The sequence below is a fragment of the Canis lupus genome, chromosome 10 (assembly GCF_011100685.1).
Source record: "Canis lupus familiaris isolate Mischka breed German Shepherd chromosome 10, alternate assembly UU_Cfam_GSD_1.0, whole genome shotgun sequence".
In the NCBI taxonomy this organism is placed as follows: domain Eukaryota; kingdom Metazoa; phylum Chordata; class Mammalia; order Carnivora; family Canidae; genus Canis; species Canis lupus.
Genome location: NC_049231.1, coordinates 43358693 through 43373916, shown reverse-complemented (window position 1 = coordinate 43373916; position 15224 = coordinate 43358693). Strand labels below are relative to the sequence as shown.

Genomic DNA, 15224 nt, shown 5'->3' with positions numbered 1-15224 from the left:
TGGTAATTTGCAGAGGGCAGAAGCCATACTGAGGCAATTACAAGCAGGCCTTGGGTAAAATCTTGACATGCTGACAAGATAGATGTAGCCACACCTACAGAATCTCTAAAATGGTAAAAATGAACACTGGAGCTTTTCTGTCTCCATTCACTTGCCTGTGAGAGTCTGTGCAGAACCTTGGGGGTGGGTGTTTTTCATGCTGTCACGGCCCGAGAGTAACACAGGGCATGTCAATCCTCAACAGGTCATGCTGCAAGGGACACATAAAAAGCAGGGAAGTCACAGTCAATTCTTGGCAAGAGAGAGAAAACAAAAAGGGTGTTTCATTTCACCTTTAACACAGTGCTTCTTCAAGCCAAACCAAACCACTTAAAGAGACCCTGCTGGGCTGGGTTGGTTTCCACTAGCTGACTGAGGCCATCCATCACTTCTGGGCAGCAGGGAGAAATGGTCCTCTCAACAAGGTGCTGATGACTTATGATTTCAGACAGCTTCTGAACACTGGATGGGACAGAGCTCAGCGGGGACCCAGGTAATCAACTCTCCACTTTGTCTCAACAACATTTACTTCCTAGAATCTCAATGGAACCAGACATCTGAAACCTGAATTCCCTCCACCAAGTGATTATCCAGCCTATACCTGAATACATCCTGCAATGGGGAGCTTACCACCTTACTTTACTGGGCGGCTTGAGAGCCAAACTCTGTCTTTCTCACACATCAGACCCAGTGTGTTTCCTGGGGTCTTCAAACAAGGTTGTCAGATTAAATAAAATAAAAATGTAGGACACTCAGTTGTAACTGAATTTCAGATAAACAATACAGTAGTGTCCCCTAATCCACCAGGGATACTTTCTAAGACCTCCAGTGGATGCCCCAAACTGCAGAGAGTACTGAACCCTATATATTTTGGGGGTTTTGGTATACATACATCCCTACGAGAAAGTTTAATTTACAAATTAGGCACAGTAAGAGATTAACAATGATAACTAATAATAAAAGAGAAAAATTATAACAATATGCCATAACAAAAGTTATGTGAATGTGCCCCTCTCCCTCTCAAAAGATCTTACTGTGCTGTACTTACCCTCCCTGTGATGATATGAGATGGTAAGCTGCCTATGAGATGAGATACAGTGAGGGGAATGACATAGTCACAGCGACATAGTGTTGGGCAACTACTAACATTCTGACCATTTGTCAGAAGGAGGATCATCTGCTTCTAGACCACGGTTGACCACAGGTAACTGAAACCACCGAAGAGGGGACTACCGTGAATAACGTTTTAGTAGAAGTATGTCCCAAATATTACATGGGACATACTTACACTATAAAGAGCTATTTGTTGTCTCCTGAGTTTCAAATTTCACTGGGAGTCCTGTATTTTACCCGGTCACACTGCCTAACATGGGGCATGCCCACCCCTCTCCAGCTGCCTGAAGCCAGCTGGCCTGCCTGAGTTGAGTCTCCATTTCTCCTTCAGTTCTGCTCGACTGAGGGAGAAAGCCTAGATGGCTCCACCACTCACAGCTCTGTGACTCAGCAAGTCACTTAACCTCCCTAAGCCTTGATTTTCCACTCGTGAGACAAGGCTCTCCTCCTTCCAGGGTGGTCATGAGGATTAAAAGGTCTGTAGCTGTCCCCCTGTAAACATAAAGTGATTCCTCTCTGATTTTCCAATTTGATCTGCAAACAGCCTTCTAAATAGCCAGAAATGAGTGAGACAGCTGCTAGTCTTCCCAAGAAGGGAGGAAAGAAAGCCAGACTCATCCCAGGGGACTCAAGTTCCTAATTCTTCTATTCCAGAGACAACCAAGGTATAGGCTGTGACCAGAGGCATAGGGTACTGCAGTCCTGAGTCCACTGGCCTTGTCCCTCACGACAGTGATACTTAGAGGTGTCCATCCCCATGGTTTCCAGTGGGAGCACTCCACTGGGAAATCCCAACTGCAGGCCTTTTCTAACAGAAGGGCAGAGGGGCAGAAGAACCAGTGAGGGCTGCGGAGGGGGTAAAAAGAAAGGAGGCAGGAGATAAGTGACCAGAACAGAGAAACTTTGTTCCCTTATACCAGCTTTCAGGAAGCCTGAGAGGCCCAGGAACACTCTGGTTGCTGAGTGGCCTGGGGCTTGCAACCCCACTTTGCTAAGAGAAGTGCTAAAGACAAGTGAATACAGATGAGGGAAGGCACCTCGGGCTGCTTCCCTCACATGGGCTTTCACTGCAGAGCAAGAGAACCTCCCGGCACTGCTCACTCACAGTGTCCTGCCATGCTCAGATGGAGGCTGAAGCTTCTGGCCCCTGGGCACCCTCCTGGGTATAAAGCCGGCACTTGGGGCATCTTTCTAATGGGAGCCAGTTTTCTGAAGAGATCTAATTTGAGTCTGCGGACTGAGTCCACCTCTACATAAAAGTAGGAAGATAATGAATAAACAGCCTTACATGAAAATGAAGGGTCATATCATCTGCTTTTCAGGAAGCCAAGGAGCTCAGGGATAGGATCTCTACATCTGGGCTAGGAGAAAAGTGAGACCTGCATTATCCTGAAGCCACGCCTGCCTTCCTAAATCTTGGATTTTAATTTCAAGCCAGGAATACTTTATTCTTTCACCCCAGGCCTGGGGTCAGGGATGGGCATGGGGCGGTTAGTCTATTCTCTTCTGGAAAATCTCCCCAATTTTCTCATCTGTAAGATAAAACCACCACTGCACACCTACCAGTGTGTTGTGAGGCCCCCCGTGAGACAGAACCCACTGAAGCACCTTCTCTACAACTTACATCAGCCAATGTCTTCTTCCCGATGGGCAATTTTACTTGAAACACGTTCAACTTCAAAAGGGACTTCAATCAAACCCCCTACTGAACTAGGACATCTAGAGTGTCCTCTCCTGCTGTGAGCCTGGCTGCTACCCTAGGTCAGGAGAAGTGAGATCTGTAAGGCCTCCACATCCCTCTCGTCCCTATCACAGCCCACCCGGACTGGGCAGAGACAACCAAAGACACCTGGGGACCCTGATGAGGGCTGCAGGCGTGGGAAGTTTTGTGTGATGCATAAACCCTAGGCCCTGCCAAAAAATGTTCTCTTGAGAAGAGGAGTATAAAGTCGCAGGCCCTAGGCAGCCTGGGTGGCTCAGCAGTTTGGCACCTGCCTTCAAGGCCAAGGTGTGATCCCGGAGACCCAAGATCGAGTCCCATGTCGGGTTTCCTGCATGGAGCCTGCCTCTCCCTCTGCCCGTGTCTCTCCCTCTTTCTCTGTGTCTCTCATGAATAAATGAATAAAATCTTAAAAAAAAAAAAAAAAAAGATAAAGTGTCTTGGGTAGAGCTGCCCAGACAAGACTGAGGCCTGACAATGACCCTGTGCAGTTGCCCTCGCAGGCCATAGAGCCTGAGAGCGGTCACTGTGAAAGGTGGCTTGGAGGGAGTGCTCGCTGCTGGCCAGCAGACTTCTGTAAATGGGCAGTAAGCAGGGCCTGCTCTCCTCCTGTGCACAGCAGAGGAAAAGTCAGCTCACCTTGACACCCACTCTGTTGGAACCCCCCAAAGCCCCTCTCCAACACTCTGCCTTGTTTCATTTCCGCACCATACCTACTACTCATTCACCATCTGGCCCACTACTAGAATATAAGTGCCTCTGAGTAGAACAAGGACTAGAATAGTACCCGGCACTCAGTCAGACAACAACCATTATTTGCTGAATGCCTACATCCACCTAGAAACTTAAAGGGAAAACTCTGGAGAGCTGAAAGGCACTTCTGAAGGCACCTCACCCAACCTTCTACCTGAGAGTTTCCGAATTCTTTAAAGGATGAAGCCTCCAATTTCAACCCCAAAGTATTTCTCTAATATCCAGTGAGAGTGCTTATATATTTAATACCTATTACCTAAGAGTAGGAAACAAAAACTACTATGACTTCAGTATTACTAGAAAATAAAATTATAAGTTAGAGTACTTGACATGCATTTGAATAGATATACAACTTAAATATACTGACTGGGGTGGGGGTTAAGAGATCTCACTAGAGTTCCTGCTTAGTAAAGCGAAGGAAAGGATGGTAAATACTTTTCCAGCCGGGAGAAAATGTGGTTAACTGACAAAGTCAACATGTATCTGGATATTCAGTAAATACATCTCTGTCTTCATTAGTTTTTATTTTATTTTAAAAATGATTTAATATTTAAAACAAAGTACAGAGACTAATAGAACAAAAACAGGTTCTTGGCTCTAATAGTTTTGCTGTACTCACTTAAGTGTTTTTAAAGGAAAGAAGCCCCTGTATGCCCCCGCCCGGCTCTAATCACCCTGCACCCGAGAGCTATTGCTCCATCAGGGGGTTACACCTGTCAGATTCAACTCCTCTGACAGAAGGGGGTTAGGAAGGTAGTCTTCCCTGCACAGAGAAAGGCGGGGCTGGCTGCCGAAGGTGGGAAAGCATGTTCACCCAAGGCTGACAGGAAAACACTGCATTACATGATGATGCTTTCTAGGGAGGCTCCTGCTGGGCTGAGAAACCCTGGGGTGGAGAGATGCACTGTTTTAAGTGCTTACCTTTTTTTTTTCATGGTCTATTGTGAAGAAATTCACAAATTACACACAGACTTAAGAAAAAAAAAGCTGTCAAGGTGAAAATTTAGATAAACCAGCACTTGTTCTCCAAGTCATGCACTACATGCGCCAACCAGAACCGTAAGACAAAAGCCTGGTCCCTCTCAAATACCCCTCCCGTAGGCCCATTATCTCTACAGCTCATAACATATGACACACAAACATGAGTAGATGTTCATCTGCATATACTTTTAAGGACACAATAACCTAAAGATAATTATTTGCCAAATTCATCATGAAAAGGGATATTCATCCATCCAACAAACCAGAAGCCAGGGATATGACACTGACTCCCAAACCAAACACATTTGCACAGTTTATGTCCTTATAGAGTCTGCAGTCTAACAGAGAGACACACATGCAACAAAGTCTATCCCACAAGTGGTGTGAGGTGGAGACATGGCTCTATGAGAGGAAAATACAAAAGGATAGAACTTGGGTGGAGAGGTCAGGGACAGCACTTATGTAAGGACGTCCCCAGGGGACCAGCAGGGAATGGAGGCCTGAGGGTAGGCAGGAGCAAGCCAGGGGCCTTTGAGGAACCAAAGGAAACCCCAGTGGCCGGAGTTTCCAGATCCATGTTAGAGATGAGCAAATGCAGCTATGGTCAGAGAATACTGCATCTTAAAGAGCAGTTTGTGGAATTTAGTTTCACCTTGTGAGCAATGAAAAGCCACAGAAGAGAGTTTTCCACAAGAAGAGGGGCAGCAGTGTCATGACCTGATTTAAATTTTGAAACTATTTCTCCAGCAGCACAGTCAAAAATGTAAAGCACTATCCACTTGGTCATTCTCCAGGCTCAACATCATTTACATAAGTGGCACAGAAGTGTTCTAACACAGCTAAGTGTTCTGCATCACCACCTAGACCTATCCTCCTAGATGACCACAATGACAACCAGGACCACCACCACCACTGCCTTCACACTGCCATCATCATCATTGCCATCAAGGTTGCTAAAACCTAGCACATAAACTAGTAAAGATCCACAATATCTAACAGGTTGGGTTTTCACGGATCCTAAAGACTAGGGGTTCCAGTTAGCCATAGCATGCTTCTGCTTTGAGAGCTCATACATTCTGAATCTAGGTATCTACCTAATGATGTCTGACTTTATGTTTAGGGCAGTGGTTCCAGCCCTGTGTAACTTTAAAAAAAATAATAGCAAGGCCCTGGGCCCCAAGAATGTTGAAGCCAAGACAACACATATTTCTGGCAATGGATCCAGGGCTTGTTTTAAAAGCTCTGCACAGGATTCTAATGAGCAGCCAGGGCTGAGAACTGCTTGTCCAAGTCCCCAGCCCTTCCTTTTAATGCCCACATAAATCCCAGGGTGCATCCTGTTAAAATGCAGATTCTAGGCATTTTGACATAATAGCCACTTTCCTACCACCTCCTTCTATTATAAGAACAAAAACTAGCAGCAAAAGAGTATCTGTCAACTAGCATCCATTGATGCTCTGTAAAAACAGCTTAAAGAGGTTTAATAAGAATCAAAGAACTCCATCACTGTTCCAATTTATTCTTCTTTCCAGCCCTCCTACCTATAGGTAACTAGATTCTGTTGAATTAGGATTTGGTCCGACTTTGGAAAAATTACAATAATTTTCCCCATTTGTTTAAGTAAAACGAAAGGCATTCCAAATTCCCTTAGGGCCAGCTCCTTTAAGCCCATCCCACAATCTGGATTGTTTCCCTGAATATACCAATTCTCCATGAGGTTTGCCTCCTTTACAACGATGACACCCTCAAGGCTCATTTTCTGTGTGCACAGAGACTAGAGCCTGAAACAAACAGTTCTTCCTCCATACCTCTGCCAAGGGCCACTGCTCTCCCAGTAGCTCAGTGACAAATGGCCTTTAAAAAGCCTGACATTTTCTGTAATTAACTCTCCTTTGTTCAAAGAGCCAAGACAACTCTCAAGTTGCCTCTTGCAGCTAATGGTGGCAAACCTGAGTGTTCCTCAGGCCCCCTGTGGTAACAGTGTGCTGCCCTGAACTGAGACCCTGGGCCCCCCGGAGTCAGCATACCCGTCTTTAGAGCTTTCCTATTTCCACTCATTAAATGAGACTTTCACTCAGAGATGTCAGGTTCTGAAGCCAAGCCAGAGGGCTGGACTCAGAAAACCCACAAGTCAGACTGGTGGTTAAGGTGGTTTCCCCTCTTATGGGGAAAGCAGGGTTAGGGAAGCAAGAACATAGCTGAACCTACCAGAAGTCTCAGTCCTTTTTCCCCCTTCTAATCTAAAAGAAACACAGCACACATTTTATATGTTTGTAATGACTAACAATGGGTTTGGTATTATTACCATCCTCTAGTGCAGATTTTCCCTCCCCTGCATTTTCAAAAAGATGCTTGTAAATCCATTTTGGTCAGCTGCCAGTGGCTTTTCCCTGTGTTTGAGCTATCATCCAAAAGCACAAAACCTTTCTGGGTTTCTGCTGAAGAGCTTGACTCCACCTGCCCTGTTCTACTTTTGCTATACATACTTATTAAAGGTTCTGAAAAATCCTATGGTAAATAAGTCCGTTTAACTCTGTTTAAATAGCTTCTTTTCCAACTGTCATTCATTCAGCAATATTGATCAAGTGCCCACTCTGAGGCAGGAGTTGTCCTAGGCCCTGGGGATATGGCAACGTAACACTCCCTGCTTTCACGGCGCTTCTATAGAGGTGGACCAGCCAATAAACAAATCTATGTGATCACACCAAGTGTGTAGGGCCACGGTTAATAACAAAGAAGGGTAAGGGGAATCCTGAGAAGAGACGGAACAGCGTAGGGAAATCCTGCAGCACCCAAGCCAACAGCTTGGTCAGTGTCCCAGTGTCTCAAAAGCAGCAAGGAGACAGCATCCCTCGTGCTGAGTGAGCTAGAGGTCTAGGGAGTGGCCCAGATAAAGAATCCTGTCCACAGTCCTTTACTGAGCTGGAAACTCCTAGATCCCCACCCCGATCACATACATACTCCAGGGAAAGGACCATGCATCCAATGTTCAGTTTTTAAAACATTCATTCAAAACACAGCCAGGCACTAAAGGAAACTTCACCAAAAAAAGCCTGGTAATGCACAAGCAACTGGTAGCACTGGGGAGATTCACAGGAAGAAGGGAAACTACATAGCTACAGGCTGGAGCAACCGGAGGCATTCTACAATCAACGCTTCTGTATCTTTAGATTTTGAATGAAAATTTTATCATCTAATCAATAAAATTAATAAATTACTATGCAATAAAATACTGCATATAAATGTATTATGTATATCTTTATATATCTTTTATATATATTATATATGCATATTATATATAAAGTGCCATGACAATGACAGTCATGGGGATTTTTAAATTTATAGGGTTTCTCTCAATCTAAGTTCAGAAATTTCCTCTGTCTACTTGGCCATGATCGTTACAATTTACTGTCATAGAATGATTAATCATCCTTAGTTACCAGAAATGCAAACACACTCCTTACTCTGTCCAGCTGAAGAATGTATCTGAGGTAAAGACAGATTTTCATGAGTAATGATAAAATACAGCAAACACCTGCCTGGGGTTATCTACATGTCAGGCACTGCTGTCAGTAAGGACCAAACTCACCTAATTCCCAGCCTGGGAAGGTGCTTCTATTATTATATTTAAGAAAACATTTCTAAGTATAAGTGTACATACTCCTATTTAAGAGTTTTAAATCTCCTAAAATCTCCATACAAGCAAGAAAAGAGGCAGTGAGAAGAACAGTAAATGACATGAATCTCAAATAGTGAGCTCACATTCTCCTTAATCTAACTTCTGAGGCCTGGCATCCACGTTTCCTTGCAGTATTTGCTTTGCCTGAGATTCTTGGTTCCTCCTGTCACTGTATAAGATAATTAAAAACAAAAACAAAAACAATAGGCACCATTAGAAATGATAAGATCAACTTATTTAATACAACTTGGTTTATATTTGGGAAATAGTTAACCACTTTGATTATTCCAGTACAGTTTGCACAACAGGTCTCTTACAGAGGTGGGCTATACTTGGCATTCCTGGCAAATGAATAAATGTTCCAACTGTGCCAAAATGGGTAGCTGTTTAAAAGACTGTTCCCTGTAACTTCATATGAAAAATAAAATAAGTTTTGTAGCAAAAAAAAAAAAAAATCAAATTCTGTTTTATCTATTTTATATGTTTGACATTGGGTAAAGGATTCCTGTAGAGGATGATGAAATCTTCCAAAGCAAGATGTTCTCTGGGTTTTGCATTTCTTTAGGCTTTAACACCCCGGCAAAATTCTAGCCAAATGACACATCATGAATGAATAACTGGAAACAAGCCGAACTTGTGGAATTAGAGAGATTACAGATTTAATAGAGTTGGCTGGCAAAATAAACATACAACTCATTTAACACATAATGTAGCCCAAACTGCTTGGGATTCATGTAGCACAGTCTAGCCGTGTTTCCTTTTACTCTGAAGAGCTCAATGTTAAAACTAAAAGCAATTTCACATTATGCAGATGGAAAGATTAAGCTTTATGTACTCACATCCAGATTCTTCCAGACCTGTATCAGAAGAAAACAGACTCTTCCTTTCTGCAATCTGAAAGGTCCTGAATTCACCTCTCTCCCGTTTCTATTTCCAGCTCTCTCCCACCTTTTTATCATCTAACCTCACGCATTTGAACGATGATCTGAATATACCTTGCAAACTGCCTGGGATACTTCCTGAGTCTTTCCTTGTTTTGTTTAGTTTTGCAAGCACTCCAGTTTTCATTCCAGCGAAGGAAAGAATTTTTCTCTCAGGTATTACTTTGAGATTCTCTTCTTCAGGGTCAAGAGCAAAAAAGATGGAAAGATTTTTCTTTCCATCTTGAAATTCCAATTTTGGGCCGAGATGGACTCATAATTACAATGGTAGAAAAGGGAGAAGACTATTTCCTTTGTGTCTTTTTCTTTTCACCCAGTCACTGAAAATTTCCGAGTGAATAAGTAAGGTCCTGGAGACCAGCAAGCCTGAGCTGCAGGACCGAACCTGAGCTGCCCAGCCTGAACTGAGCTACCTAATTTTCAGAATGTCTGAGGCATTTCTCACCCTGGCAGTCAAAACTGACCATTACCCAACTCTTTATGGCCCAAAGCCTCAGGCTCTGGGTGTTTCAGACCCTCCCCCCCCCCCCCAAAAAAAAAAAAAAAAGCCCTTTATGACAGTCCTCGGCTTAGCTAACCAGGCAGAGCCTGGCTGCACCGCTTTCTATTCATTGCCCGGCCCTTTCCTGCCTTCAGAGACTTGGAAAAACAAAAACGACCGCTTTTGGAAAACCTGGTTCAATCTTCCCAGCCAGAAGTGCAGAAATTCCTACTTGGTCCTCCAACTTCTGCGACCGTCCACATCGAGAGCCCTCCGCAGCCCCTCCGCAGCCCCTCCGCCAGGAGACCTCGTTTCCAGCCACCCTGGCCCCTCTCGCCCACCGACTCACTTCGCTGCGCGCTGCGGGAGGGCGCGCTCCTGCCTTCGCACCTGCCCTCTCCGCCGGCTCCTCGCGCCCACGCGGAACGTTTTCTTTCGCTGTGCACCAACCGCAAATGCACATCATCAGCCAAAGACGAAAGGAGTGAATTACGGATCACCAAGTATCAGTCATCCCGCCGGTCACAGCGTCCCGCCGCGAGGACGCCGCCGCCTATTGCATAATTAGCGCGAGGAGCGACCTCCTCACTCATCCCACCAGCCAGCGAGGTCCTCAAGTCACCGAACACACCGGGACGGAGCTCACAAAGAAACGCCGGCCCGCCCGGTGCTGCCGTCCACCGGGCCGCGGCGCTACGGAACCCACAGCCCGCCCGCCCGCCCGCCCCCGAGCTCACCCTCCGTGGAGCCGCAGCTCGCCGGGGTCCCCGGGCCCTTCCGCGCCGCCGGCGGCGAAGCTCAGCCCGGGCCTCGCGGGCCTGGCCGGGGGCGGAGCGCGCGGGGGCCCCGCGTCCCGGGAGCGCGGGAGGCCAGGCCCGCCCCGCCCCGCCCGGAGGCCTCGGCGCCGCCACCGGCGGCCTCGGCGCCGCGGCCCGCCAGGCCCGGGATGTGGCGGCGGCGCGCCGGAAGGAGGAAGCCGGGCGCGCGAGGCCCTCTCCCGGGGGCGAGCCCGCCGCGGCCCCCGCCCGGCTGCGCGCGCCCCCGCCTGCCCGTGCGCGCCCCCGCCTGCCCCCCCCGGCCCGCACGTGCGCGCCCCCGCCTGCCCGCCCCCCCCGTGCGCGCCCCCGCCGCCGTCCCCACGGTGCGCGCGCCTGCCGGGGCCGCTCGGGGAGGCGCGGCGGAGGGGCCCCTGCACCCCCAACGAACTCCGTCCCAGGAAATTGCACAGAGACGTGCGGCCGAACCTGATGCCGCCGGATCTCCATCCGGAAAAACAGGTATGATGTTTGAGGACCAAAAAAAAAAAAAAAAAAAAAGTCCAAACTTGGAAAAATGAAGAAGAAACAAATCCAAACTTGGAAAAAGGCCCAACCGGTTTTTACCTCCTCCCAGCATTTTCTGATGAGCCGTCCCAGTAAAAGCTGGGCCTTCTGTTCTTTGCAGACCGCCCCTCTGCTGACAGTCCGGGGGATGCAGCTTTGCTGTCGAGGTGCAGGTGATGAATACACAACTGATAGAGGCCCCGACAGTTTACTGCCCTGTAGAGCTGTGACTTCTTAACCTGCAGAAGTGGGTAAGACGCTGAGGTTGTAGAGCCTGGTAGAGAAGCCAATCCCAAAGCTGTTGGGGGGGTTATTGCCCTGGAAAAGGTAAACTAGCTTTGTTTTGATCTAACCTACAGACGCTGTATCTGTATCTATTTAGCTGTATCTGTTCAGCCGACGAGGTGGTAGGTACTGTGCACACCCGCATTCACCTGCACTGGTAAAACTTGTCAAGCTTTCAAAGAATCACGGTTTTATTGGCCTACCCTGTTGGTTCCCTTCTTAAGGAGTTAAACATAATATGGATGGGGCTGGCCATTTCAGAATTTCACTTTTAACATGATTACTAACCATTGTGGCTTAAAGATAGCAAGGTGGTTTACTTGGTCTTTTGGTCACTCATCCTGATATTTATTAAACCCTTTCCTTGGGCACTACGGTTGACACAAGACTGTTGGCTTTCTCCATGAGGATCTGAATGGACACACAGACGTGGGAGACACACAATAAGTAAATTTGGAGCTCAAATGAGAAGTAGAATATAATGCAGTGTTTAAGGGTCCAAGCTCTGGGAATTAAGCGTTGTGGGTTCAAATCTTTACAGCACCACATACAGCTTGTGACACTGTCGAATTATGTTATTGTTCTGTGCCCCGTTTTCCTTATCTTTAAAATAAGGATATGGCTCTATAGAATATTGGAGATAATGCATTTAAAATAGCACAGGGCAGCCCCGGGTGGCTCAGTGGTTTAGCACCGCCTTCAGCCCAGGGCCTGATCCTGGGACCTGGGATGGAGTCCTGCGTCAGGCTCCCTGCATGGAGCCTGCTTCTCCCTCTGCCTGTGTCTCTGCCTCTCTCTCTCTCTGTGTCTATCATGAATAAATAAATAAAATCTTTAAAATAAATAAATAAATAAAATGCATAGCACAATTCTCTTCCAGCAGTAAATATTACAGTAAACATAAACGACTTTCATCGTTACCATTTACTTACTGCATTCTCAAGGTGCTATTCAAATATTTAAAAATATATTTCTTTCTAGGGCATACACATTGGTGACTAAAGTAACTGAGTATTTTTCTTGGGGTATTTCCCAAATTATTCTAGTTCTTCTTTTTGTTTCTATGAATGAACTTCAGGAAAGTATTAATATTTAGTCTTTATAACAGGAGGATAGTTTCTAATGTAGTGGTTCTCAAAGTGTGATCCTTGTACCCCTGGATCTGTAATGTTGGACTTTTTTTTCCCAGCAATGCTAGGACATTGGTTGTCTTCACTATTTAGACATTTGTTCTGATGGCACAAAAGTAGTGATGGGTAAAATTGATGACACTTAGCATGAATCTAGGCAGTGGAATAAAATGGGATTGGTGGGCATTGCATTTGTCACCATCAAGCATTTGCAATAAAAACAAAAAATGTCACTGAGGAATGTCCTTCATGAAGTAGGCATACCCTTTGGGATGGGATGGGAAGTGCACACAAGCCCTCTTGCTGCATAGCCAAGTATGGGTGCTCTTGGGTGATGGTTTGTGATATTTCTTTTCATGGAACACCATTTTACTTCAAAGGAGAACTGACAGACACACTGTGGTTACACAAACTTGGGTATTTGGCAGACATTTTCTCCAAAATGAATGAAATGAGCCTGTCACTTCAGGGAAACAACTGATGGTATCTGTTGCCAGTGATAAAACGCAGGCTTTTAAGTGAAAATTCAAGCTTTTGGAAAACCTGTATCTGCCACTAGGAGTTTGACAGTATCCCAATATTTAAAGATTTTTCTGATTCAGTCAGTGGTGATGTTAACAACCTTTCCCTTCATTCTTTCTTTTTTTTTTTTCTTTCTTTCTTGGTATATTGTATACTGATAGATTGTGGCCCAATAAGACACATATATTATATATTTGGCCTTTTCCATGGTTCCTGACACACCGCTCCAAAAACCTTTGTAATTTCCTGAATGATAAGGGTGAAAGGAGCATCTTTTGTTCTAATTTAGCCTTTGTTTCTGGTTCCTGACACAAAGCTCCTAAATCCCTTAGAATTTCCTGGGTGATAGGAGCATCATTTGTTCTAATGAGGCAGCTCTAGCTAGCTTCAGATGGGGACTGGTCACCACAAAGACCAAACCTTGATTAGAAGCTTAGGACTTTAAACCCCACCTCCCCCAGCCTCTGAGGAGAGCAGAGGGGCTGAAGAATGAATTAATAGCCAATTCTGCTGATGTGATGAAACCTCCATAAAAACACTTAAATGACGGGGGTTGGAGAGCTTCTACATTGGTAAGCTCATTAAGGTGCTGGAAAGGTGGCCATGTAGAAAGGGCATGGAAGCTCTATGCACACAGCCCCCCATAACTTGCCCTAGGAATATCTTCCATTTGGCTGTTCCTGAGTTGTGTCCTTTTATAATAAACCTGTAGTAATAAATAGACTGTTTCTCTTCGTTTTGTGAGCTGTTCTAACATAATCAAAACTGAGGGGGGTGGGGGGGGTAGGGGGGGCTCATGGAACCTATGATTTGTAGCCAAGCCAGACTCAGACAGAAGTATGGGTATCTTGGGGATCCAATATTTTTGAGTGGTGTCTGAAGTGGGAACATCCTTGTGGGACTGAGCCCTTAATCCTGTGGAGTTTGACGTTAACTTCAGGGAGTGTCAGAATAAAATTGAATTGTGAGACATTCAGTTAGTGTCTGGAGAATCAGAGAATTGGTTTTTGGTGTTGGAAAACACCCAGGCTGATGAATTTTAATGTCACAGAATTTGAAAAGTTCATGACAGTGTTTTAGATTCCACGTTGTACTAAACTTCAAGAAACTACCACTTGGCGAGTTTAAGCTTAGTGTTAAAGAAAAACACCCAAAATTATCTGAAAAGATTATTAAAATACTTCTTCCTTTTCTACTTATCTGCATGAGAAGGATTTTCTTCATATTCTTTGACCAAAATAACATGGCAACAGATTGGATGCAGAAACAAGTATATGAATCCAATTATCTTCTATTAAACGAGACATTAAAAGAATTTGCAAAAAGATAAACAGTGCTAAAGTTTTGTTGTAGAAAATATAGTTATTTTTCCTTAAAATAGGTTACTTATGGTACCATATAATGGGAATGTTATTATTTTCAAGTGAATAAATAAATACAGGTTTTAAATTTCTCAGTTTTAATTACTGACTCTCTAAGTTTAGATATCTGGATATCTATCCAGATTAACAAAAGCTCTTTGCATTCCCTGATAATTTTTTTAAGATTTTATTTATTTATTCATGAGAGATACAGAGAGAGAGAGAGGCAGAGACAAAGGCAGAGGGAGAAGCAAGCTCCATGCAAGAGCCCGATGCAGGACTTGATTCCGGGACTCCAGGATCACACCCCGGGCCGAAGGCAGGCACCAAACTGCTGAGCCACCCAGGGATCCCCCTTGATAATTTTTAAGAGAGTAAATGAATCCTTAGGCCAAAAGGTTTGAGAACTGCTGCTCTAAGAGAAACCCAAATTCTTAATGGTAAGAGAAAAATATACCAGATTCTTTCACCTTCCACAACTGCCAATTGTATATCTTTAAAGTCAAGACTGGAGATGATACTATGAAATAATGGAAGTTAACCACTGACCCAAATTATTGCTGTCTATTTGAACCAAACCAGTGGAATAAGCAAATAAATACATCTAGAGAAACCCAGATGTCCTTATGGGGATATGGGTTATATGAAGAACTATCTTTCTGTGAGAGTAAGAATTTGTTCGTTCCTCTGATCATCTTTTGGTGGTAGGATTTTACAAATTTCTCTACAGTACTTCATTTTGGCTTAAGCACAAATGGACTTGGGGTCCTTTGGTGTCAGATACTAGAAATTGACATTGTCTTCCTTGTTACCACTTCCCCATCTCCTCAATATGCCACATGCATTCTCCATGTCAGCCCAGGCAAGAGACAGTACCCACAATCCTGGCTGTCCCCC

General features: G+C 45.0%; 2 protein-coding genes across 9 annotated transcripts in view; one reads left to right on the top strand and one right to left on the bottom strand.

Annotated features, from left to right (window-relative positions):
- Positions 1-10655, bottom strand: part of CHST10 (carbohydrate sulfotransferase 10) — a 30123-nt gene extending 19468 nt beyond the window's left edge. Inside the window, exons 1-3 of one of the 6 annotated variants that reach the window (XM_038551003.1) lie at positions 10445-10655; positions 8369-8454; positions 156-250 (exon numbers count right to left, since the gene is read on the bottom strand). In XM_038551003.1, coding sequence (XP_038406931.1) covers positions 156-198 — 43 coding nt within the window. In that variant the 5' untranslated portion in view covers positions 199-250; positions 8369-8454; positions 10445-10655. Of the gene's footprint in view, positions 1-155; positions 251-2440; positions 2460-8368; positions 8455-9939; positions 9959-10056; positions 10313-10444 lie in introns of those variants that run through there. The other 5 variants (XM_038551002.1, XM_038551004.1, XM_038551005.1 and 2 more) reach the window with 5 other exon arrangements.
- Positions 10656-10836: 181 nt separating this feature from the next.
- The window catches only part of NMS (neuromedin S), a 49477-nt gene continuing 45089 nt past the window's right edge, over positions 10837-15224 (top strand). For all 3 annotated transcript variants that reach the window (XM_038551001.1, XM_038550995.1, XM_038550996.1), the window contains exons 1-2: positions 10837-10984; positions 11151-11280. The gene's annotated coding sequence lies outside the window, so the exon portion shown is untranslated. The remainder of the gene's footprint in view (positions 10985-11150; positions 11281-15224) is intronic.